The sequence below is a fragment of the Stegostoma tigrinum genome, chromosome 44 (genome assembly GCF_030684315.1).
Source record: "Stegostoma tigrinum isolate sSteTig4 chromosome 44, sSteTig4.hap1, whole genome shotgun sequence".
NCBI lineage: Eukaryota > Metazoa > Chordata > Chondrichthyes > Orectolobiformes > Stegostomatidae > Stegostoma > Stegostoma tigrinum.
Window position 1 is genome coordinate 10049320 of NC_081397.1, and position 24341 is coordinate 10073660.

Consider the following 24341-nt stretch of genomic DNA (forward strand, 5'->3'; position numbering starts at 1 on the left):
TTTAATATTCTCTACTATTCAATAAAATCACGTCTGATCTCATGTTAACTGTGATATTTAATTCTGCTGGCCTTCGTCCCATATTGACTCTGTCAAGGTAACACAGAGCGATGGAATAAATGCGACATTATTACGAAGGCAGAATGTAACTGCTGTGGGGTGTCTTGCAGCGCAGAGGTAGTTTCCCTGTTTCTGGGTCAGGTGGGCCGTGCTAAAGCCACACCCGGACCAGAGGAGTGTAATAATATCCCTGGGCCCGATGCAAATACCAGTTTGGAATTGATGACTGATTTTATTCTCAGTATGCAGCAGGCAGAAACCTTGTGATGAATGGGTTACCGCAACGAATGACCCACCTGTTTTTTCTTGTTTGCGCATTCCTGGGAAGAGGACGTCTCTGGCTTGGTCCAGCATTTATTGCGCGTCCCTAGTTGCCCCCATTGAGAAGTTGGTGCTGAGCCACCTTCTAAAATAGTTCTGGTCCATATGCTGCCCACATTGCAGTTCGCAGGTAGATCCAGGGTCTTGATTCAGAGACAGTGAAGGCAAGGAGACGTATTTTCAAGTTAGGATTGTGGGTGATTGGAGGGGAACGTGCCTAGTATCAAGGTGGTGTTCCTCCACATCAACTGCCCAAGCCCTTTTAAATGGATATATTCGTGAGTATGGATGGTGGTCTTTTTACAGTCTACAAAACTGTCATTTTAGAGGGCTATTTAACACTGTTTTTGAAATTTGAGAAAAGATTCACGAGTATTTGCAGAGTATGTAAGGCTCGAGTCATATAGAAAGGATGGATAGGTGTCAAGATCCAGAACGTTTCCTGTCCCTAAGATGCTGCTTGACCTGCTGGGTTCAATAAGTTCCACACCGTGTTTTCATGGATAGGCTGGGGCTTTTATTCACTGGAGAGTAGGATGTTGAGAAGTCACCTTCTCACAGTTTGTAAAATACTGATGGGGTGAGACAGAGTTAATGGTCGTTGAACTTTGTCTGGGATGGAGGGAATAGAAAACCAGGGCAGACATTTTAATGTTACAGGCGAGATATTTAAAAAAAAGACGCGAGGGGCGTTTTTTTAAACATAGAACACGGAAGGATGTGGAATAAACTACCTGTCGAAATGGTCGACGTGGCTATAATTACATTAAAGCGACATTTGGAGAAGTGCATAAACACGACAGTTTTGAAAAGAAATAGGTCAGGGACAGGGAGATGGAACTAATTCAATTTGGTATTATACTCGGCATCTACTGATTGGACTGAACGGTCTGTATCCTCACTCTATGACTCTGTATGGGAGAAAAAAAAACAGAGACAGGCCATTGAGTTGGATGATCTGCCATTTTCATGGTGAGTGGGAGGAGAGGTTTGAAGGGCTGATGGGTGTTATTTGCCCAGTTGCTATTCTTTACGTTTATATGAGTGTGATTCCCAGAAACGATGTTGAGTATTGTCACTGCAATTGAAAAAAAAACTGATCTCGGTGATCAATGTAACTTCAAACCAGATGATTGGCTCTTGCAGCTGAATATGCAGCAGAACGAATCTCCGGCGCACAGACCTCGGAGAGTTTCACAATGACTGAGGAGAAAAACTACAACTAATTTCCTGGGTACCGGAGCACAGGCTGAAAGGGGGAGAAAGTACATCCTCCCACAGGTACATTTAGAGATATTTCTGCCCTGTGACTGTATGGATGTGAATATTGAGTCAGAGAGACTGTCGGAAAAGGGCGGGCGGGATAGTCACACGTAAATGTGCTTGTGTGTCCGCTCATATCATGATATTTCCACGTCTCTCTTGTGCAAATCAAAAAGATTTTCATTTCAAATCATCCCCCTGCTCCTCCACTAAACCTTAAAGATAGAATTCAAGGCAATATATTTGTTGATTTCAAGATTTCAGTCTAAAAGTGATGATAATGCCAGCGCTCAGCTCAGACAGCGCGATCAGTGCAGCAGCAAAATGCGGTAAAATCGACAACGGAGCCGTCAATTCGAGTGAAAACCTTTCAGCCGCAAACCTTCCTGTGTCAGGGTCAGGAACGATCGAGCCTGGCTCTCTGGAGATGCGGAATTGCAGAGGAATTGGAGAGTTTGTGCCGAGAGAGAAACACAGACAGGCAGCAGGAGCAGGGAGCTGAGGGCAGGTTGTCTCCGCGCCGTCCGCTCGCTGCCTTTAAGTTGCTCAGTGCCGCCACCAGCAGCTTCATTGCTGACCCAGTTCAGTTTGACAGAGAGAGATTCAGCGCAGAGTTCCCGATATGAGCGACAGTGCAGCCGCCGAAACGGCTCCTCCAGCCTCCGCCAGCACCAAACCCAAGTCTCCCAAGAAGAAGGCGGCGGCGGCTCCCAGGAAGAAACCAGCCGGTCCCGGGTTGGGCGAGCGGATTGTGAAGATTGTCGGGGAGAACAGCGATCGGAGGGGGACGTCTCTGGTCGCTATAAAGAAGGCGCTGCAGAGAAGCGGGGTCAATGTGGAGAAGCAAAATGCACAGATCAGGATGGCTACCAAGAGGTGCCTGGCGAAAGGCTCCCTGGTTCTGGTGAAGGGCCAGGGCGTCTCCGGCTCCTTCAAACTCGCAAAGAATCCAGTCAAGGCAAAAGTGGGAAAGAAGGCGAGACCAGCAGCAGCCGCCAAGAAAGCAGCCGTGAAGAAAACAACGGCCAAGAAGGTGGCAGCGAAGAAATCCCCAGCCAAGAAAGCAACAGGCAAGAAAGCGGGCGGCAAGAAGGCAGCAACGCCAAAGAAAGCGGCGAAGAAAGCAGCGCCGAAGAAAAAGACTCCCGTGAAGAAGGTGATAAAGACCAAGAGTCCCAAGGCCGCAAAGCCGGCCCCGAAATCGAGGAAACCGAAGGCCAAGCCCAAAGCGAAAGTGACCAAGAAAGCAGCAAAGAAATGAAGCAGTCCATGTAACATGTAACAACCTGAACCCAAAGGCTCTTCTCAGAGCCGCCCACATCTCTCAGCAAAGAGCTGAGCCCGGATCGAATGATCCCTGAACTAACATGGTGCAGAGCTGGATGACCATAACAGGCCAAGCAGCATCAGAGGAGCAGGAAAGCTGACGTTTCGGGCCCAGATCCTTCTTCCTGCTTCTCTGGTGCTGCTCGGCTTGCTCTGTCCATCCGACTCTACCCCTTGTTATTACAGATTGTCCAGCATCTGTAATTCCGTCTATCTCTCAAATGATCCCTGTCCCGGTTCCGAGTGCAGACACAGCATAAACTTGAATTGATTCGAGTAACTTAAATATCACATTTCCGAGAGCAGAGACTGAGAATGGGGATGGTATCACATGGGGAGGGTCACTGGAACTGCATCTGGCTATTTCATACCGCGACTTGTAATTCTGCCCAGACACAAATCTTACATAATGCAGTACATGCATCTCATTAACCCTTCCACGAATGTTAATTTGTTTAATTTTGATGTTAGGACCTCTGGCGATGTTTTAATGGTGTATTCCTCCCATTTACCTGCGAAAGACATTTCAGGCAGTAATTACAAATTGTGTTCGGAATGCTTACAATCTGGGAGAAATAAACATGTCCCGAAAAAAAGGGATTTTGCAATTAATCGCTTTGAAGATGTTTAATTCGGCGTGTTTGATAAGATTGATTAACCACGGTTACACGGCTGGTTGATCAGTTTGCCTGGGCTGTATCAAACCACGCGCTTCCCTCCTGCTTGTCACAAATGGATCAGGCAATGATCCCGTGTCCTGTCCGCGCTGTGGGCAAGCTCGGTTTGAAACAAATTGGTGTTAGCAGCGCAGGGGTGTTCCTTACTCCCAAACCACCAAGACGCCGGCAGCCGATGAAAGGAGCGCATGCGTGAGACCCTCCCCCAGCGCTGGCATTGACGAGTGTTGACTCAGTGAGTGGAAGTGGTTTGTTTGAAACAGGCCGCAATGGAGTGACCAGCGCCCAGGGAAGCGAGGGAACAGCGGGCTCCTTCCAGCAGCGCATCGAGATGTGAGTCTGGGACACAGAGGGCGGCTCAGTTCAGGGAGAACCGGGGGCTGTTGGTAAGAGGCGGAGGGGAGCAGGAACTGGTCCCGGAACTTGGAGTGAGCGGCTTGGGGGCGGGGAGAGAGAGGCCTTTCTCGGGCTGTGTGTGGGCCTGCTGAGGGAAACACAGCGCCAAGAAGCTGCTGCTGGGGATCAGTCTTGTAGCTTTTAGTCTTCTAAACACTGATGGAAATTCATTGTTTGGCTGCTGTTTCACGCTGTTAGTTGCCAGTTGTGGGGCTTCCGATAAAGGACGTAGATTGGAGTTAACAGATTATACGTCTCGGGGGGAAAAACACATTTGAAACAGCGGCTGCTGTTCTTTTCAACAGTGTGTTGGGATCTGGTAACATGAGCTGTGTCAACAGTGTAGCATCTTCAGGTCGCACCTCAGATGGAGCTTTGCAATTATTGCTCAGTTTCTGAATCTCACTCCGTTGCTATCGAATGAAATATTTGAAAAAAAATTCCTCAGACAAGGAGCAGCTCGATGTAAGAATGGAATCAGACTTGTGTTTGAATTGATGCCCTTTAAAGAAAAGACTGTGTCAAGAGAATTCTATGCTGTGGTCCAACAGGCTTATTTTGGAGTTCTGTTGCTTTGGGAGTTGAAGTTCAAGAAACGAAACACCCTAAAAACTGTTCACTGAATATATGTTAATCTGATTGATATTGTCAAATTGGGCTGATGTTGATTTACAGGAGAACTCTTCTGTCTTCCTCCAGGAAAATACTCGAAGAAACAATATTTCCTTGTTACAAAGCCAAGTGTGAGCAGTTGCTTCTAACTAACACCAGGCATGTTCCTGCGATCAGAATGGAGAATATCTTTTCCAGAGTCAGAGTGGATTGGATCAGACTTGTTTTGAGCTCAATTTCCAGAGACTTGTCCAAGGAAACAACTAACCAAGCACAACTGAGGAAAGGCAAGTTTATTTTTTTTGTTTTCATTGTCAATTGACATCATGCTCGTTCCAATTAATATCATTTGTAGCCCCTTAACATTCACATCATGTTTGAAATGTTAACAGCTGACTCCTTCTTGAAAGTACTGAAAACAGGAACTGAATCAAGTTTGCATTTAGGAAAGGTATTTTATAATATCTCAAACCGGATAGAGAGAGACTCCTCCTACCACCCCTTTGATCATGACCCTGCCCCAATCGCCAAAACAATATCATCTCCCAGACCATCCACAACCTCAGCACCTCAGGTACTCTCCTGCCAACAGCCTCTGACCTCATCTTTCCCCAACGCCATGTTAACTGTTTCTGCCTTATCCCCAAAATCCACAAACCCGACTGCCCCGTTGATGCACACTGTCTCTCACGCTCCCACTTTCTGCAGTCAAATTGGGTGGCCACAGGTACCCGCATGGGCCCAAGCTATTCCTGCCTCTTGTAGGATACATGGACCAGCCCCTCTTCTGCAGCTACACTGGCCCCACCCCCACCTCTTCCTCCGTTATTTCGATGACTGTATCGGTGCTACCTCGTACTTCCTCAAGGAACTCACAGTTCATCCACTTTACTAACAGCTTCCACCCCAAGTTTAACTTCACCTGGACCATCTTAAGTACATCTCTCTCCTTCCTGGACAACTCTGTTTGCATTTCTGGAAACTGGTAACTAATTCAAGCCAACCAACTGCCACAGCTACCTAGAATACACCTCCCCTCCCCTACCTTCCGGCAAGAATGCCATCCCCTATTCCCAATTCCTTCCTCTGTTTCATCTGCTCCCGAGATGAGGCATTCCAATCCCGGTCATTGCAGACGTCCTTGTTTTTCAAGGACTGCATTTCCACTCCACAGTGGCTGAATATGCCCTTGACCTCATCGCTCTCATTTCTGCAACTTGTCTCTTCCACACCCTCTTCACAATAACAAAAAAGACAGAATCTCCTTTGTCATCACGTATCACTCCAACAAACTCAGGATTCAACGCATCTTCCTCCGCCACTTCTGCCACCTTCAATCTCACCCCACTCCCAAGGACACTTTTCCCTCCCCAACCCTATCAACCTTCCAGAGGGACTTCTCTCTCTGACTCCCTCGTCCACTTCACACTCCCCATAGCCCCACCGCACCTGGCACATTTCACTGGAACCACAGAAAGCGCTACACCTGCCCCAATATCTCTCTCCCCTTATCTCCATCCCAGGTCCCAAGAAAACCTTCCATGTTAAACAGATGTTCATCTGTATGTCCAGTAATACATTGTGTTGTGTCCACTGTTCCCGATGTGGCCCCCTCTACATTGGGGAAACCAAGCGGAGGCTTGGAAACCACTTTGAACACCTACGCTCACATCGTGACAAACGACTGCACCTCCCCAGTCATGAACCACTTCAACACCCCCTCCCACTCGTTGGACAACATGTCCATCCCAGGCCGCCTCCAGTGCCACAACGTTGCCACCGGAAGGATGCACGAGCAGCAGCTCATATTTCACTTGGGAGCCCTGCAGCACAATGTTCTCAACGAGGGCGTCAAAATCTCTCCACCCCAAACCCATCCCTGCCTCCTTGACCTGTCCATCTTTTCTCCAACCAATCTGCTTCTCCCACCTCACTGATCAACCCCCACTGGCACTTCGGCCTACTAACCTTAGCCCTGCCTCCTTGACCTGTCAGCCTTCCCTCAACCCACATCTGACCTCCCTCCTACACTTAACGTTACTGGCTCCAGCCCTGCCTCCTTGACTGGCCATCTTCTCTCCACCTATCTGGTCCTTTATCCACCTTTCGTCATCATCTCCTCACTTCTCTCTATTTATTGCAGAGTCCCTTTCTCTTCCCACATTTCTGACAAAAGTGTTCGGTCCAAAAATGTCAGCTCGCCTGCTCCTCTGCTGCCTGACCTGCTGTGTTCATCCAGCTCTACACCTTGTTACCCTCTCAAAGGAAGACATCATGTTACATAGTTTGAACAACCACGTCTGACAAGTAGCACATCACTACTGAGCACATGCAGACACATAGACAAAGCTGCTGACTGAGTCCCAAATATGCTCATTGTATCAACACATAACATACAAAGACTGGGTATACATTGTTGTCATACACACTGCAGGTAACAGAAGCAAATACATAGAAAATGTTTACAGCTCTGTTTTAAGAAAAGCAAGAGAGTCTACCAGACAGAAAAAAAATACCTTTCAGCCCATGGGGTTGATAGTAGACAAAAACAAGCACCTGACAATTCTGATCCCGTTCAGCCAGCATTCCATTTCAATAAGTGTGCCATGGCAGTATACGATTTGCCAACCCCAACCTTATCACAACGTGATTCTCGATGTGTTCACCTTCAGGAATAGAAACCATATTTTCTGTCTGTCTTGCAAAATTTCTATTTTTTGGGTGGGGTGAAGCATTGAAGTGAATTTGGCAACTAAGTTAAACAGTTTTCTAGTGTCACTTGTCCCTCCCAATGAAATATTCCAGAAACACGCAAGAAAACAGAATGCTGTTTCTTCACGTTAGTGATGTAATCATCATTTAAAGCAACGAAGAATGATCCATTTAACTAAATCTTGTAATTGTCAAATTTTACTTTCTCACAGTTTGACCATATTCAATAAGGTTAAATCTTCTCCACTGTAAGACAGAAAATACAAGTCCTTTTTCTTTCTTCATCCCCACGACAGCGCATTGTCAGTGTATTGCTGATGCCATGTGCCATTGCACAACAGAGCAGGGTTCTGTAATATCCACGGTAGTATAATTCAGTGAATTAGCCGATACCCTTTCCTGTAGAAGGAACCTCGTGGTCATTCAGCTGAATACAGTTGATTTGTTCATTGCCCTTTTCCTTTAGACTCAAAGAAAGGAATGCCACATCAATCTATTCCCTCAGCATTATTAACAAAATTCTGTTCCTGTGTACACAGAAAAGCTGATGTCACCTTGAAGAACAGCCCTTGATACAATTTCTGATAGTTAGACTCTGCTCCCTTGGAGTTACAAAACCTTTTTGCTTTTACATTACACAATCCATTGCACAAAACAAATGCATGGAGCAATAACTGACAGGTACAGGCTGATAACTGCACTCCTACGTTCTTAAAGCAGAAACTGACAGGCTTGGGCTGATAACTAAACTCTGAGGTTCACAAAGCAGCAGCTGGCATGTACAGATTGATAACTGTACTACGATATTCACAGAGCAGAAACAGAGAAAGATTGACATCTGTACTCTTATTCATGTGGTATAAACATTATCGGTACAGATTTCTAACTCCACTCATTAACACACCGAGCAGAAACTGACAAGGAGAAATTATTTATATTTCAATACCAGGACTGGCAAATCCAAATTGCTAAGCACATTCACTGCACACTCACTGGCTGATAGGGAACGATTGATAAATGTCCGGAAATAGTCATGTAACAGAGACTACTAGTTACAGATTTATAACTGGACGCTCAGACACACAGCTGAAACTGACAGGGACTGACCGGTAAATGGACTCGGACATTCACATGGTAGTTACTGACAAAACATAGAACAGAGAACATTACAGCACAGTACAGGCCCTTTGGCCCTCGATGTTGTGCCGACCTGTCATACCGATCTCAAGCCCATCTAACCTACACTATTCCATGTACGTCCATATACTTATCCAATGACTCCTTCAATGTACCCAAAGTTGGTGAATCTACTACCGTTGCAGGCAAAACGTTCCATTCCCTTACTACTGAGTCAAGAAATTACCTCAGACATTTGTCCTATATCTTTCACCCCTCAATTTAAAGCTATGCCCCCTCGTGCTCACCGTCGCCATCCTAGGAAAAAGGCTCTCCCTATCCACCCCATCTAACCCTCTGATTATTTTATATGTTTCAATTAAGTCACCTCTCCACCTTCTTCTCTGTAATGAAAACAGCCTCAAGTCCCTCAGCCTTTCCTCAAGACCTTCCCTCCATATCAGGCAACATCCTAGTCAATCTCCTCTGCATCATTTCCAAAGCTTCCACATCCTTTTTATAATGTGGTGACCAGAACTGTATACAATACTCCAAGTGCAGCTGCACCAGAGTTTTGTACAGCTTCATCATAACCTCTTAGTTCCGGAACTCGATTAATAAAAGCTAAAACACTGTATGCCGCCTTAACACCCCTGTCAACCTGGGTGGCAACTTTCAAGGATCTGTGTACATGGACACAGAGATCTCTCTGCTCATCTCCGCTACTAAGAATTTTACCATTAGCCCTGTACTTTGCCTTCTGGTTACTCTTACCAAAGTGCATCACCTCATACTTGTCTGCATTAAAATCCATTTGCCATCTCTCAGCCCAGCTCTGCAGCTTATCGATGACACTCTGCAACCTACAGCATCCTTCGTCACTATCCACAACTCCACTGACCTTTGGTGTCGTCTGCAAACATACTAACCCATCCTTCTACGCCCTCATCCAGGTCATTTATAAAAATTCCAAGCAGCAGTGGACCCAACACTGACCCTTGCGGTACACCACTAGTAACTGCTCTCCAGGATGAACATTTCCCATCAACTACCACTGTCTTCTTTCGGCAGGCCAATTTCCGATCCAAACTGCTATATCTCGCACAGTTCCATTCCTCCGCATTTTGTACAACAGCCTCTTGTGGGGAACCTTATCGAACGCCTTGCTGAAATCGATAAACACCACATCAACCGGTTTACTCTCATCTACCTGTTTGGTCACCTCCTCAAAGAACTCCATGTTTGTGAGGCACTACCTTCCCTTCCCAAAACCATGCTGACTATCCCTAATCAATTTATGCTTTTGAGTATAAATCCGATCCCTTATAACCTTTTCCAACACTTTACCAACAACTGTGGTAAGGCTCACTGGTCTATAATTACCAGGGTTGTCTCTACTCCCCTTCTTGAACAGGGAAACCACATTTGCTACCCTCCAGTCATCTGGCACTATTCCTGAACTTTTGATAACAAATCTATCATATCTACACAGCAAAAACTGACAGAAACAGATTAATAATAAAACTCCCAGTTTTGCATTAGTTATCAAACTGTACCTGTCAGTTTAAACAATCAGATATTTTCACAGCAGAATCTGACAATAACTGATCGATTACTAAACTCAGATTGACAAGCAAATACAAAACAGGTATAGACGTGACAACTACACTCATGCATTGACCACCAGCAACTGATGTGTAGGTGCACAACTACACTCATTCACATGGCAGTAACAGAGAGCTACAGCTTAATAACTACAGTCACCCACCTGCATTACAGTAACTGTCAGGGGCAGGTTGATAACACTCACACATTGATGTGACAGAAACTGACATGTACTGATAATAACTAAACCCATCTATGGATACAGCAGAAACTGACAGAGACTGATAATTGCACTTCCATTATCATTGCAGAAACTGAGATTTATAACTGCACCCTCTCATTCACATGACAAAAACTGAGTGTACAGATTTGATAACCATAGCCACACATTTGTATTGTAATACGTGACAGGGATGGGATAATCCTTCCTGCAAAATGTTACAAGAAAGCAAGAGCACAATGTCATTTGTTCAAATTATCAATATAGCTTCCCGCAAAATGCCGATATCCTGAAAATCTACAAAAACCTGACTGGGTCCTGGTTATTTAGCCACCTTTTAGGGTTTTTTTTCCTGCCTCTGACACCACCTGTTATGTCATGTGGACTGTTTTCAAGACATCCATATTTATTTCCCCAAGTTCCCGAGCCTCCACAAGGACAGAATGATAACTAAACTCATGTTCACGTAAAAGAAACATGGAGAGAATGCTCATTACTCACATTCACAAACTTGAAACTGACAACTGCAGATGAATAACTGCGCTCAGATTTACAGAGCAGAAGTTGATGGTGTCAGCACAATAACTGCTCTTGATACTTTCAGAGCAGAATCTGATGGTGTATGTTCATAACAGAACTCTTACTTTCACCTTGCAGAAACTGCCAGGTATTGATTCATAACTGCACTCAGATTGACAAAGCAAAAACTGACAGGAACAATTTGATAAATACACTCTTAGCAGAAACTGACAGATCAGTTCTCTCATGGTGACTTTGTAAAGCAAGATAAATTGGTAACTGCCATTATATACAGTGTTGCAGAAATTGACCGATACAGGATGATAACTTTCAACACATCAACAAAACAGTGACTGGAAGAGACAGATTGATAACTGCATTCCGACATTTTTCTGAAAATTTATTGATGGGATGTGTGTGTCACAGACTATCCTTAATTATGCACAGAAGGCAGTTCAGTGCCAACCACATTGCTGTGTGTCTGGGATCACATGTAGGCCAGACCAGGGAAGGATGGGAGACTTGGTTCCCAAAAGGATGTGAGAGGACCTGATTTATTTTTGTGGAGAATTGTCACTCAACTTTTCTCTTAGTTTATTGTTGAATTTTAATTCAACAATAATCTGCTATGATGGGACTTGAACTGCGGTCACAGAATAATATCTGGCTGTCTGGAATAATAGTCCAACGACAATGCTATTAGACGATTACCTTTTCTGCTCGCATTCACAGAGTTGAACCTGACAGTTATGGATTGGTAACTACACTCTCTCAAATTCACTGAGCTAAAAGTGACAGAATAGATTGGTGACCGCACCCTCATAAACAGAGGATGCTGAGAGGAGCGGATTGATAACTGTATGCACAAATACACATTGCAAAATTTGGCACATACAAATTGATAGATGCACTCGCACATTAGAAACCGGAAACTGATGGACAGAAGGTAATAACTAATTAATTAATTAATAATTCACAGCAGAAACCTAGAGGTATAATCCTGATAATTACACAAGAATATTCACTGGGGAGACACTGACAAGGTTCAAATTGATAATGACAATCTCATTCATACAACAGAAATTGGTTGGTACGCACTGAAAAGCACACTCTCATAATTACAGAACAGAAACTGACAATCACAGACTGATAACTACATTTTCATATTCACATGTCTGAAAATGACTGTTACAATTGAATGAATATGGTTGCATTTTTACAAGCAGAAACATTCAAGGTTACGCTAACAACTGCACCCACACATTCAAAGCTTGGAACTGACAGGTAAAGATGAAAAACCAAGCTCACGTGTTGACATAGCAGAAACTGAGAAGCGAAGTCTGAATCCTGCTCTCTGACATTCAGATAGCAGAAAACGACTGGCACAGATGGATAAGTATACTCACCTTGCAGACACTGACACGAACATTCCCACATCACCAAACATTCAGGTAAAGACTTAGAACGGCATTCTCATATTCACAAAGGGGAAAAAAAAATCATGGTCAAGTACAATTTGATAACTTCTCAAACACAGGGCAGAATCTCACAGGTCCCCATCAGTCTCTGCTGTGTGAATACATAAGTAATTTAACAAAGGCTCACCAATGTGTGAGACATGAATAGATCAACAAATAAACTCATATCCACAGACCCACTCACATTGTGTACTCCCATTCATGGATCTGGACATTTAGTTCGTTTCTGGACTTCACTCAATTGTTATGGAATTAACAAAAAGAAAAATCACAAGACAAAGAAACAGCTCAGAGCAAGAGTGGAATCAAACACCTAATTCTGTTCAGATTCCTGGCTTGAAATTAAATATTGTAATGATTATTAACTGAACATTGCATTGATCAATGAAATATCATTGAACTTGGCTGATGTTGATTTACAGGAGGGTTTTCTTCTGTCTTCCTCCAGGCAAATACGTGAGGGACTAAGAGAAAGTAATATTCCCTCGGTACAAAGCTAAGTGTGACCAGCTGCTTCGAACAAATGGAAGGTATGTTACCGCTGTCAGAGCAGAGAGCATCCTTTCCACAGTCACAGAGCAGATTGAGTCAGACACATATTGAGGTCAATTTCCAGTGAGATTTGTTCCAACAACACAGAGGAAATAGAAGTTTTGTTTTTTTTCCACCATTCACAATGCACACCTGCCCAGTTTGAACAAATTTCAGCATTGTGTTTTGCGAGATCTGCAGCTCGGATAGTGGATAATGTTGAGCTGGCTTGCTTTTCTTCATACAGTTCATCACCATGCTCAGTGGTATCATCAGTGGAGCCTCCAATGAGTCAATGTTATTCCACTCCCAGTAGAATTTATACTGTATGGTCCATTATGGTGACTACTGTCATTTCTGGTTTTGATCTGTCTGAGTTTTCATATATGGGGTCCGATTCTATAATCTTGTTGATTTTGAAGTATGCATGGAAAACCATACCTCTCGGAATTCCTGTGTGTCTGTGTTTGGCTTGGGCTACCATGGTTACTTTGTCCCATGTTAACCTGATGGCCTTTATTGTCTGAATATGTGATACATTCAGACAACGAAGGCCATCAGTTGAAATGGGACAAAGTAACTGTATTAAAAACCAAGAACTGTGGATGCTGTAAATCAGGAACAAAAAACAAACTTGCTCAAAGCTCTGCACCTCAGCAGTAACTGGTTCTGAGGAAAGGTTACTGGACGCGCAAGACTAACTCTGTTTTTCCCTTTACTGATGCTGCCTGTCCTGAGCTTTTTCCAGCACCTTTTTATTTTTGTTGGATAAAGTAACCATAGCAGCCTAAGCCAAACATAGACATGTACAGGAATTCCTAGAGACATTGTTCTCCACACAAACATAGAATTGGACCCCATGTATAAACCCATATAGATAAAAACTGAAATGACAGTACTCAGCATAACAGACCTGACAGTGTAAATTCCAAGCAGAGGAGAATAACACTACATCATCAGAGGCTCCACTGATGATGTCACCTAGCACGGTGGCAAAACGTCTGAACAAAAACAAGCCAGCTCAGTGACCAAGTCAACAAAGTCACATTTCTGCATTCACAGCCCATTGACATTTACACCATTTTTGAAGATGGACAGACTGAATACTCGTCCAAAATATACACTCAGAAACTGAATCTAATCTCCATTGAATCACTCTGATAACAGCTACCACATAACAAATTGCATCGTCACAGAATATTACTGGCTGCCAAAGTTCAGCTGTGTTGACAAATAGAAACTGACAAGCATGTGTTGATATCTCTGCTTAATCATTCACCCTGTAGAAACAGGCAAAAAATAGGTTGACACTCTCTCATATATGGGGGAAAAAAAGTTTGCTAAAACCATTCTCAAATTCATATTTGAAAACCTGATATGTACAAATTAATATTTATGCTCACACACCAAACTACACGTACCCAAATGATAACTATGCTTACATATCCACATCACAGCAACAGAGAAGAACGGATTGTTGATAACGCTCCAGTTTCACAGCATAACTTCACAGGTCCAATTTTATAAATGCATTTAAATATCCACAGACTTAACAGTTTTTTTTTAGGTGCAGTGTGATAACGGTAGTAGATTCACCAACTTTAGGTACATTTAAGTCGTCATTGGATTAGCATGTGGATGTACATGGAATAGTGTAGGTTAGATGGACTTCAGATCGGTATGACAGGTTGGCATACTATTGAGGGCCAAAAGGCCTGTACTGTGCTGGAATATTCAATGCAACGACACTCCAATTTTCAGCAGATTCTCACAGGTACATACTGATTATGAACTTCACGTGTCCATGAAGCAGAAACGGACAGGAACAGCTTGCTAATAACCCTCCCAATGTCAGACAGCTTGAACTGACAGGTACACTTTGATAACTACATGCATATCAACAGTGCAGTAACTGACACCTATGTATTGGTAACTACACACATACACACTCTCTCACACACACTCACTGAGCAGAAAATGAGAAATATAACTGGATAACTAAACAGACATATTGACATTGCAGAAATTGACAGGCTACATGGATAACTACACTCATATCTTGCAGCAGAAACTGATAGTGACACTGATTGAAGAGCCTAAGTGGGGGAGAGAGAGTAAAATTTGTCAAATCAATAGAAAGCAAAAAGCACTGGTCACAGTACATCAGTGCTCGTCTGTGACCGAGGTAATCCGAGTAAAACTGATACCGAGACACGCTGGCAGGTGTCTAAGGAATGTATGAATAGTTTGGGCCGAGATATATTGGAGATTTGAAGAAGGACGTCAAACCTTTCGAGGAAACAAAAAGTAAAGGGTCTTGACGGAACAGGCAATTTAAAATAGTGTCTAAAGATGGTGCGCACGATTAATGCTCTCTTTCAGCGGAAAAAAAAGTATCGATTGGTTTATTAACATATCGAGGTGTTTTTGAAATGTGAAATGAATATGCAGGTGCAGATTTCGGCCCCTTTTTACCGCTTGCATTTAAGGTTTTGAAAATCCGATTCAAGGTCAGAAATGGACATTCCACTCGGGTCCGCAATGCGGGAAAGTGGGATGAAGTCAAATATACATTCATAATCTTGAAGTAAATTTCTTCACGCATTCTATTCTGTTGAACGTCCGAGTTTTCGTTAAACATTGGCGGGCTTTTCGAGTTTGAAAGAAAGCGGTTGATGATTTGGTGCCGGGATTTTCCGGCCTCCTCCCCGGGCCCCCTCCGGATTGGTGAGGGAAGCAGATATCTGATTGGGCATTGAAATGACATTAGGAGATACTGAAAAATGTGACCAATCAGCAATGGCCGCACCCCCATTCCTCCCGAAGGTATAAGAGGACGGGATGTGGCCGCATTGCAGCATTCTCTGTGAAAGTGTTTGTGAGACTGTGGCGATGTCTGGGAGAGGAAAGGGCAGTGGCGGGAAAGCTCGGTCGAAGGCGAAGTCCCGGTCGTCCCGGGCTGGGCTGCAGTTCCCGGTGGGACGTGTTCACAGGCTCCTGAGAAAGGGTAACTATGCTGAGCGTGTGGGTGCCGGAGCGCCGGTCTATCTGGCTGCGGTGCTCGAGTACCTGACGGCTGAAATCCTCGAGCTGGCCGGGAACGCGGCCCGGGACAACAAGAAGACCCGCATCATCCCCAGGCACCTCCAGCTGGCCGTGCGCAACGACGAGGAGCTCAACAAGCTGCTGGGAGGTGTGACCATCGCTCAGGGCGGGGTGTTGCCTAATATCCAGGCCGTGCTGCTGCCCAAGAAAACCGCCGCTGGGGGCGCCACTAAAAAGTGAAGAGACCGTTTTGGAACCTGATAATCCAAAGGCTCTTTTTAGAGCCACCCACAACATCAGTGAAAGAGTCTCAGACCTCGTTTCTGTTCGATTGATTTAATTTTAAATATATAGAGCCTGGGACTTCGCAACGTCAAATTTCAATCACATCATTCATTGATCCTGTAGTTGTCACAGTTCGATAGAGAATGAAATCCATCCTGCTGCTCCTGATTTCGGTAATATTTCCATTCAGAGCTGGCAGCCGATGAGCAGGAAGAAGTTATGATGAGCTTATTATAAAATTACAATGTATAACATATTTGGAGAACAGAATAATCGTTTTGCAAATACGTTTTCCAGTCCCACTGCTTGTTGTTCACTGCCAATTTCACATCTCCCTTAATCGCATCAGAGAAAGCGAAAGTGACCCGGGGCAGCACGTTGCAGGGTCATTTGCTTTTGATAATGAACGGCCACTGACCCTCTGCGCATTAGTCTCGGGTGCAGCTCATTTTCCTGCCTTTTGTATTATCGAGTCCTCACAGTGTGGAAGCAGGTCATTCGGCCCGTCGAGGCCCGACTGACCCTCTGAAGAGCATCTCTCCCAAAGTGCCCTTCCATATCCCTGTCACTCTGTCTTTCTCTGGACGCACTGGGCCCATAGCATAGCCATGCCACATAAAGTGCACATCTTTGGACTATGGAGGAAACCAGAGCACCTGGAGGAAATCCTCAAAGACACTAAGGCCACCCACCAGCCTACCTTTTATCCTGGGAGTAGCAGCCATGGCCTGTACAGCTTCTCCCTGAAGCTGAGCCCCTTACAAATCTTTTATGAATGTTTAAGCTTAAAGTAAAAGAAAAAGCTTCTAGTCAGTCTGGCTGTTCATCATCTTGAAACCTTGGATGAACTGTCTAATCCATTCCCTACAGCAGACCAGGAGTGCAGCATCAAAAGGGGACGACCAGAAAATTCAGCGGAGAAGGCTTCAGCAAATCCATCAAAGATACCAAGAGGCAGGACTGGAACAGTTTAGTGGCCCCAACCAACCAAACTGAGCAAAGCAAGATAGTGGACAAAGACAGTTCCCACCCTGATGCTGTCTATGCTTGGTTTACACAGAATGCCAGCAGCGTGGTGTCCACTGCCCCGCCAGGCCTCAATGCACCTGTTCTATCGGTCACTGCAGTTGTCAGATCCGTCTTCCTGGTGAGAACACCCAAGGAAAGTAACTGACCTGGACTGAAGCACCAACTGTGCATGTAATTCCTGTGGGGAGGTACTCTGACATCTTTGATGTCTCCCTCTGACAAGCTGTACTCTGCACCTGCTTGAGAAGACCACCATTATCCCAGTCCGAAAAACCACATGCAGTATGACTTCATCTGTACTGCCCAGTAGCTCTGGCATCCAAAATCATGAAGTGCTTCGAGATGCTGGTCATGGCCCACTTGAACTCTCGACTTTCAGCCTGCCTCAATCCCTTGCAATTTTCCCACTAATGCAACAGGCCCACAGCAAGATGCCCTTTTCCCAGCCCTGCAATCATCCCTGGAACATCTGGGCAACAAGGCCACCTACAATCAGGCTTCTGCTCATCAACTACAGCTCAGTCTTCAACACCATTATCCCTGCAAGACGGATCTCAAAACTAACACCTCAGGCTTGGCTCCACCCTGTGCAACTGACTCCTCAGCTTCCTGAAACACAGACCACAAATCGAGAAGATAGGCAACTGAATCTCCTCTGCGAGGACATTCAAACACTGCAACCCTCAAGAATGCATTGTCAGGTCCCTACTGTACTCCTTGTATACTCACTATTGTTGTCAAATTCTGAATGAATGCCACCTATAAGTTTGCTGTTGGCAACACAATGATGGGATGGATAATAAATAATGATTATTCAGATGACAGGAAGGAGATGGAGGGTTTGGTGACTTGGTGCAATGATAAAAAGAAAACTGAATGTTCACAAAACAAAAGAACTTATAATTGGCTTCAGAAGGAAAAGAGCAGAACACACCCTCAGGTCCATCAACAGAGTAGGGTGCTGAGAGTGTCAATTTCCCAAGAGTTACAATAACCAACAACCTTCATGGGACTTCCCACATAGATGCAATGGTAATGAAGGCACAAAGGCCTTGTCTTCCTGAGGCTGCTCATGTATTTGGCATGTTACTCATGCACCATAGAAAGCATACTGTCTGGGTTCACAGAGGCCTGATATGGAACCTGCTCTGTCCTGTTCCACGAGCGACTGTGGAAGGTTGTGTTCACACCCCACACCATCACGGCACCCAACTTCCCAACCATGGGCTCTCGTTGCTGTGCAAAACCTGAGACATCAAAATCCATCCAACCCCAGTGGTGCCCTCCTACAACCTCTTGCATCAGGCAGAAGATACAGAAGCTCGAACACCCACACCAGCAGGTTCAAGAACAGATTCTTCCCTGCCATAGTTAGACTGACGAATGGACACTCAAATTTCAAAAGTGTTGATCTTGCCTGCATACATCCTGTGGAGTGTAACTTGTATGCCTTATTGTTTCCATTTTTCACATTATGACCTGTATGTGCTTACTGACTATGATCTGGCTATACTGCTCGCCAACAAAACCATTCACTATTTAGGAACATGTCACAATAAATCTAATTAAATTCCCGTAGCAGAGAGGCCAGAATTGAATGCATTATTCCAAGTGTTCTAATCCATGTCCTGTACAGCTGCAACTTGTCCTCCCAACGACCGTTCTCAATATACTGGCCAAATTTTCCGAAGGATACCATCAGCAACAAATGTTGAAACAGAAGTTAAACAAGTTACAACCTTATTTTCAAAAGGCTGAAAAAGCCACCCCAGTGCCCCCTGAAAGAAGTTTTGTACAAGATGTGATAATGGGCCAGTTGGAGGTTTCAGTTCAGTGGTGGTTAATGCAGCTACATTGTATGTGTTCAAATATCATGAAACAAAAACAAAAACGGCAACGTCTGATCAGGTTCCAGTTTCACAACTGATTTTTCTTTTTGTGAAGAGAAGGTGTGTGGCCAAGATATTGTCAATTCATACATTCTTTCCAAGCAGTTTTAAAAGGCAATCGTTTCACATTGAACATCTGTCTCTGCCTCAATTATATGAAAAGAGCACTTCCTTCAAAACAAGACACATTGCTGAATTTACCTTCACCCACTTGTTCAAAATGTGGGAAACTGACATATTTACTGTCAACCCCTCATGCCGACAGTAACTTGTGAGCAGGCGTCAGCACTAGAAACATATTCGACCCTAATCATCAAAACCCTGAAGCCTGCATGCATGTTACATTTATTATAAATACAGAGGTTAAAGCAGTTTGAATTTGCTCATCAGATTATGAGCATCACTGGCTCGGCTAAACCACCTGTAATTGCCCAGAGAGCCATTATGTATAGTCAATATCAGTGATGGGAGTGTGGAGTCACACCTAAAAGGGAGAGAGAACATAATAAACTCCAGTAACTCATTGTTCAGCTACTTCCATTTGCTCAAGTTGCTTTTTTTGACTCCATTTCCAGGGTGACAAGCCTTAGTGGGGTATGGACCATGTGCTTCACCCCTGGCAAACAAAGCAATTACCTTCTATTTAAGTCAGAGAAAATGCCAGCTGCAGATACTGGACAATCCGAGATAACAAAGTATGGGGCTGGATGAACACAGCAGGCCAAGCAGCATCTTAGGAGCACAAAAGTTGATGTTTCGGGCCTAGCCCCTTCATCAGAAAATGGGGGATGGGGAGGCAATTCTGAAATAAATAGGGAGAGAGTGGGAGGCGGACTGAAGATGGATGAAGGAGAAGATAAGTGGAGTAGCGAGTATAGGTGGGGAGTTAGGGAGGGGATAGGTCAGCCTGGGGAGGATGGACAGGTCAAGGGGTGGGGGGAAGATAAGGTCAGTAGGTAAGAAATGGAGATGTGGCTTGAGGTGGGAGGAGGGGATAGGTGAGAGGAAGAACGGGTTATGGCGACAGGGTGGGGGCGAGCTGCGCTGGTTTTGGGATGCAGTGGGGAGAGGGGAGATTTTGAAGCTGGTGAAATCGATAGCACTAGGCTGCAGGGTTCCCAAGTGGAACATGAGTTGCTGTTCCTGCAACCTTCGAGTGGCATCATTATGGCACTGCAGGAGGCCCAGGAGGGACATTTGCCTGAGAAGTGGGAGGGTGAGTTAAAATGGTTCGCGACTGGGAGGTGCAGTTGTTTGTAGCGAACCGAGTGTAGGTGTTCTGCAAAGCTGTCCCTAAGCCTCCACTTGGTTTCCCCAATGTAGAGGGAGCCACAACGGGTACAGTGGATACAGAATAACACATTGGCAGATGTGCAGGTGAACATCTGCAAGATGTGGATCATCTTGGGGCCTGGGATGTGGAGGAGGGGTGGGGGGCAAGTGGAGCACTTCCTGCAGTGGCAGGTGAAAGTGCCAGGTGTGGTGAGGGTGGAGGGGTGTGTGGACTGGACAAGGGAGTCGCAGACAGAGTGGTCTCTCCTGAAGGTAGATAAGAGTGGGGATGGAAAAAATGTCTTGTGGTGGGGTCGGATTGTAGATGGTGGAAGTGTCAGAGTTTACCTCCCACTCATGAACTATTTTAACTCCCACTCCCATTCCTCAGACGACATGTCCAACCTGGGCCTCCTGCAATGCCATAGTGATGTCACCCATAGGTTTCAGGAACAGCAACTCATTCTCCATTGGTGCCCCATTGATACATTGACAGGGATGAACTTTCGTGGAATCTCGACACAGCAGGAAATGGCCTTTCGAGCCTGAACGAGCCTCCGAAGAACATGGAAAGAACAGCTGATGCTACAAATCAGGAACAAGACCAGAAGTAGCTGAAAAAGCTCAGCAGGTCTGGCAGTAGTGAAGAAATTAAAATCCAGACTTAACGTTTCAGCTCCGGCGACCCTTGCAATTCTGAGGAAAGCTCACGGGACCCGAAAACTTAGCTCTGATTTTTTTCCTTCTTCAGAGATGTTGCCAGACCTGCTGTGCTGTTTCAGCAACTTCCGGTTTTGCTCCGAATAGCATCAACCGAAACAGGCTGGGGCCTGAGGGAAAGTGTGATGTCTCGTGTGAACCCCCTACATATTGGCGGGCTTTTCAGATTTGAAATAAAAGCGGTTGATGATTTGGCGCCAATTATTTCTCCCGCCCAACTTCCCAGCCGTGTTCAGTGAGAGTGGGGTAACACCAAGGGAAGCATAGGCAGGGAGGTGCTTTCCTGTCACTCAAATCTCCAGCACACTGGGAGGCTTCAATTATGTACTGCCATCAATTTATAACTTCCCCACAGCAATGTCCGTTTTGTCTTCTAATTAACGTGACAAATCCACTTCTCGGCCAGATTGAAATTGTTTAATAACAGACGAAACGATACAAGACAACAGCAGAAAAAAACTGGGCGCATAATAAAGTAACCAACATTGTCAATCGATTGCTGCTCTCTCGGGACAGTTTAGTGGCTCTGAAAAGAGCCGTTGTGTTTCTCGGGGTGAATGTACAGGGCCGGGCACGCTCCGTTTAGGCGCGCTCCCCGCGGATCCGCCGGGCCAGCTGGATGTCTTTGGGCATTATGGTGACCCGCTTGGCGTGGATGGCACACAGGTTGGTGTCCTCAAACAGCCCCACCAGGTAAGCCTCGCTGGCCTCCTGCAAGGCCATTACGGCCGAGCTCTGGAAGCGCAGGTCGGTCTTGAAGTCCTGAGCGATCTCCCGCACCAGGCGCTGGAACGGCAGTTTGCGGATCAGCAGCTCGGTGGATTTCTGGTAGCGGCGGATCTCCCGCAGAGCCACCGTGCCGGGCCTGTAGCGATGAGGCTTCTTCACTCCGCCCGTGGCCGGAGCGCTCTTGCGGGCCGCTTTGGTCGCCAGCTGCTTGCGGGGAGCTTTCCCTCCAGTGGATTTGCGCGCTGTCTGCTTGGTTCTAGCCATTCCTCTTCAACTCTCTACAACACACACACAGGCTGCTGCTGTCAATGCCGACGCCGCTGCTGCGCTGCCTATTTAAGGGAATGGAGAGCCCGCCCTAGAGCTGGGATTGGATACAGTCCCGTCCCTCAATCCCCTGAGAAACAGCTCCGGAAGGTACAGAAAAGGCCGAATAATATTTTTTGGAGGCTGATTGGTTAACTTGAAATGACAGTTGGTCTCTTTCAAAAAGCCCGCCGATTTTACCCTCGCGATCCTGAGTTTAAAGTAAATATTTAAAAGGATAATAAAGTCCGCCTCCGATCAAATCGTGTACTTTGCAAACTAAGTTTTTTGAATAAACTCTACATCAGCGGAGACAGGACGACAGGACTGCCTCATCTGTCTGTAACAGGCGTGAGGAAAGGGGGAGGGCGTGTAATATAGTCGGACAAACATGATGAACGGAACGTATAACTACCGTTAATGCATCTAAACACCGCCGAATAAAGCATTTTAAAAGCTAATATGGTGCAACACAGTGTAACGAATAAAGTTACACAAACTCAATTTAGCGGCATTTCTACCTTTCGCCTCGGTTATAATTAGTCCCAAGATAATTTGGCGTTGCTTCCTGCAACAGGCTGATGGAAAGTAAATTAAAACTTTCACAGTTGTCCCAGAATCAAAACTGAAAGAAATATCATTCCTGTAACGGTTAATGAAATACAAATACAGCAATATATGCTAACTCCAGCCCCCAACTGGATCTGTAAATAAAACTATTCTCCACAATGCAGTGAACACAATTTTCGGCAAAAGAACTGCGATCTCGAGCTTCATGTTCGAAGCAGATAAAAACAGGGACTTTTTTTCAAAGCAGTTGTGATACAATTAAACGCCCATGATCAGGCCTTTCTTAACAAGACAACACGGTTTCTTCCATTTCTACGTCAGTTTCTATTCCCCCAGCTGAATGAGACAAAATCATTTCTTGAGGATTGTGTGGTGAAGAGGGGTTTCAGAGCCTGTGTTTGACTCTTTGAGACTCTCTCCCTGCATGTGTGACAAGCAGACTGACATGAACTGACAAAGCACTAGAGCCTATGGTCTATGTGAGCAGGACCTCACACTCACATATTGTAGAGTATGGAAGAGGGGCTGAGTGTAAATCCGATAGGTAAATACGGAACGGTTATTCACATAAATTAGTGTCTAAATTATTCCTGCACTCGGAGCTAGGACAGGGATCATTTGATCCGGGCTCAGCTCTCTCCTGAAAGATGTGGTGGCTCTGAGAAGAGCCTTTGGGTTCAGGTTGTTACATGTTACACCGACTGCTTCATTTCTTTGCTGCTTTCTTGGTCACTTTCGCTTTGGGCTTGGCCTTTGCCTTCGCCGATTTCGGGGCCGGCTTTGCGGCCTTGGGGCTCTTGGTCTTTTTCACCTTCTTCACGGGAGTCTTTTTCTTCGGCGTTGCTTTCTTCGCCGGTTTCTTCGGCGTTGCTGCCTTCTTGCCGCCCGCTTTCTTGCCTGTCGCTTTCTTCGCTGCCACCTTCTTGCTCGTTGTTTTCTTCACGGCTGCTTTCTTGGCGGCTGCTTCTGGTCTCGCCCTCTTTCCCACTTTTGCCTTGACTGGATTCTTTACGAGTTTGAAGGAGCCGGAGACGCCCTGGCCCTTCACCAGAACCAGGGAGCCTTTCGCCAGGCACCTCTTGGCAGCCATCCTGATCTGTGCATTTTGCTTCTCCACATTGACCCCGCTTCTCTGCAGCGCCTTCTTTATAGCGACCAGAGACGTCCCCCTCCGATCGCTGTTCTCCCCGACAATCTTCACAATCCGCTCGCCCAACCCGGGACCGGCTGGTTTCTTCCTGGGAGCCGCCGCCTTCTTCTTCTTGGGAGACTTGGGTTTGGTGCTGGCGGAGGCTGGAGGAGCCGTTTCGGCGGCTGCACTGTCGCTCATGTCGGGAACTCTGCGCTGAATCTCTCTCTGTCAAACTGAACTGGGTCAGCAATGAAGCTGCTGGTGGCGGCACTGAGCAACTTAAAGGCAGCGAGCGGACGGCGCGGAGACAACCTGCCCTCAGCTCCCTGCTCCTGCTGCCTGTCTGTGTTTCTCTCTCGGCAGAAACTCTCCAATTCCTCTGCAATTCCGCATCTCCAGAGAGCCAGGCTCGATCGTTCCTGACCCTGACTCGGGAAGGTTTGCGGCCGAAGCGTTTTCACTCGAATTGACGGCTCCGTTGTCGAGTTAAACGCATTTTGCTGCTGCACTGATCGCGCTCTCTGAGCT

At 45.7% G+C, this 24341-nt stretch overlaps 4 protein-coding genes across 4 annotated transcripts; 2 read left to right on the top strand and 2 right to left on the bottom strand.

Moving 5' to 3' along the window:
* Window positions 1-2266: 2266 nt before the first annotated feature.
* Window positions 2267-3404, top strand: LOC132206977 (histone H1-like). The gene has a single exon (XM_059642120.1). The coding sequence runs from the start codon at window positions 2267-2269 to the stop codon at window positions 2903-2905; it is 639 nt and encodes a 212-aa protein (XP_059498103.1). The 3' UTR covers window positions 2906-3404.
* A 9361-nt stretch (window positions 3405-12765) lies between these two features.
* LOC132206993 (late histone H2A.2.2-like) lies at window positions 12766-19610 on the top strand. The gene is made up of 2 exons (XM_059642165.1): window positions 12766-12835; window positions 15326-19610. The coding sequence occupies exon 2, from the start codon at window positions 15678-15680 to the stop codon at window positions 16119-16121; it is 444 nt and encodes a 147-aa protein (XP_059498148.1). The 5' UTR covers window positions 12766-12835; window positions 15326-15677; the 3' UTR covers window positions 16122-19610.
* Window positions 19611-21483: 1873 nt separating this feature from the next.
* Window positions 21484-22216, bottom strand: LOC132206999 (histone H3). The gene has a single exon (XM_059642172.1). The coding sequence runs from the start codon at window positions 22067-22069 to the stop codon at window positions 21659-21661; it is 411 nt and encodes a 136-aa protein (XP_059498155.1). The 5' UTR covers window positions 22070-22216; the 3' UTR covers window positions 21484-21658.
* A 1171-nt stretch (window positions 22217-23387) lies between these two features.
* On the bottom strand, window positions 23388-24011 carry LOC132207127 (histone H1-like). Its single transcript, XM_059642304.1, has one exon. The coding sequence runs from the start codon at window positions 24009-24011 to the stop codon at window positions 23388-23390; it is 624 nt and encodes a 207-aa protein (XP_059498287.1).
* Between the last annotated feature and the right edge of the window lie 330 nt (window positions 24012-24341).

Coding starts and splice junctions, on each gene's coding strand:
- LOC132206977 (XM_059642120.1), top strand. CDS start 2,267: ATGAGCGACAGTGCAGCCGCCGAAACGGCTCCTCCAGCCTCCGCCAGC.
- LOC132206993 (XM_059642165.1), top strand. CDS start 15,678: ATGTGGCCGCATTGCAGCATTCTCTGTGAAAGTGTTTGTGAGACTGTG.
- LOC132206999 (XM_059642172.1), bottom strand. CDS start 22,069: ATGGCTAGAACCAAGCAGACAGCGCGCAAATCCACTGGAGGGAAAGCT.
- LOC132207127 (XM_059642304.1), bottom strand. CDS start 24,011: ATGAGCGACAGTGCAGCCGCCGAAACGGCTCCTCCAGCCTCCGCCAGC.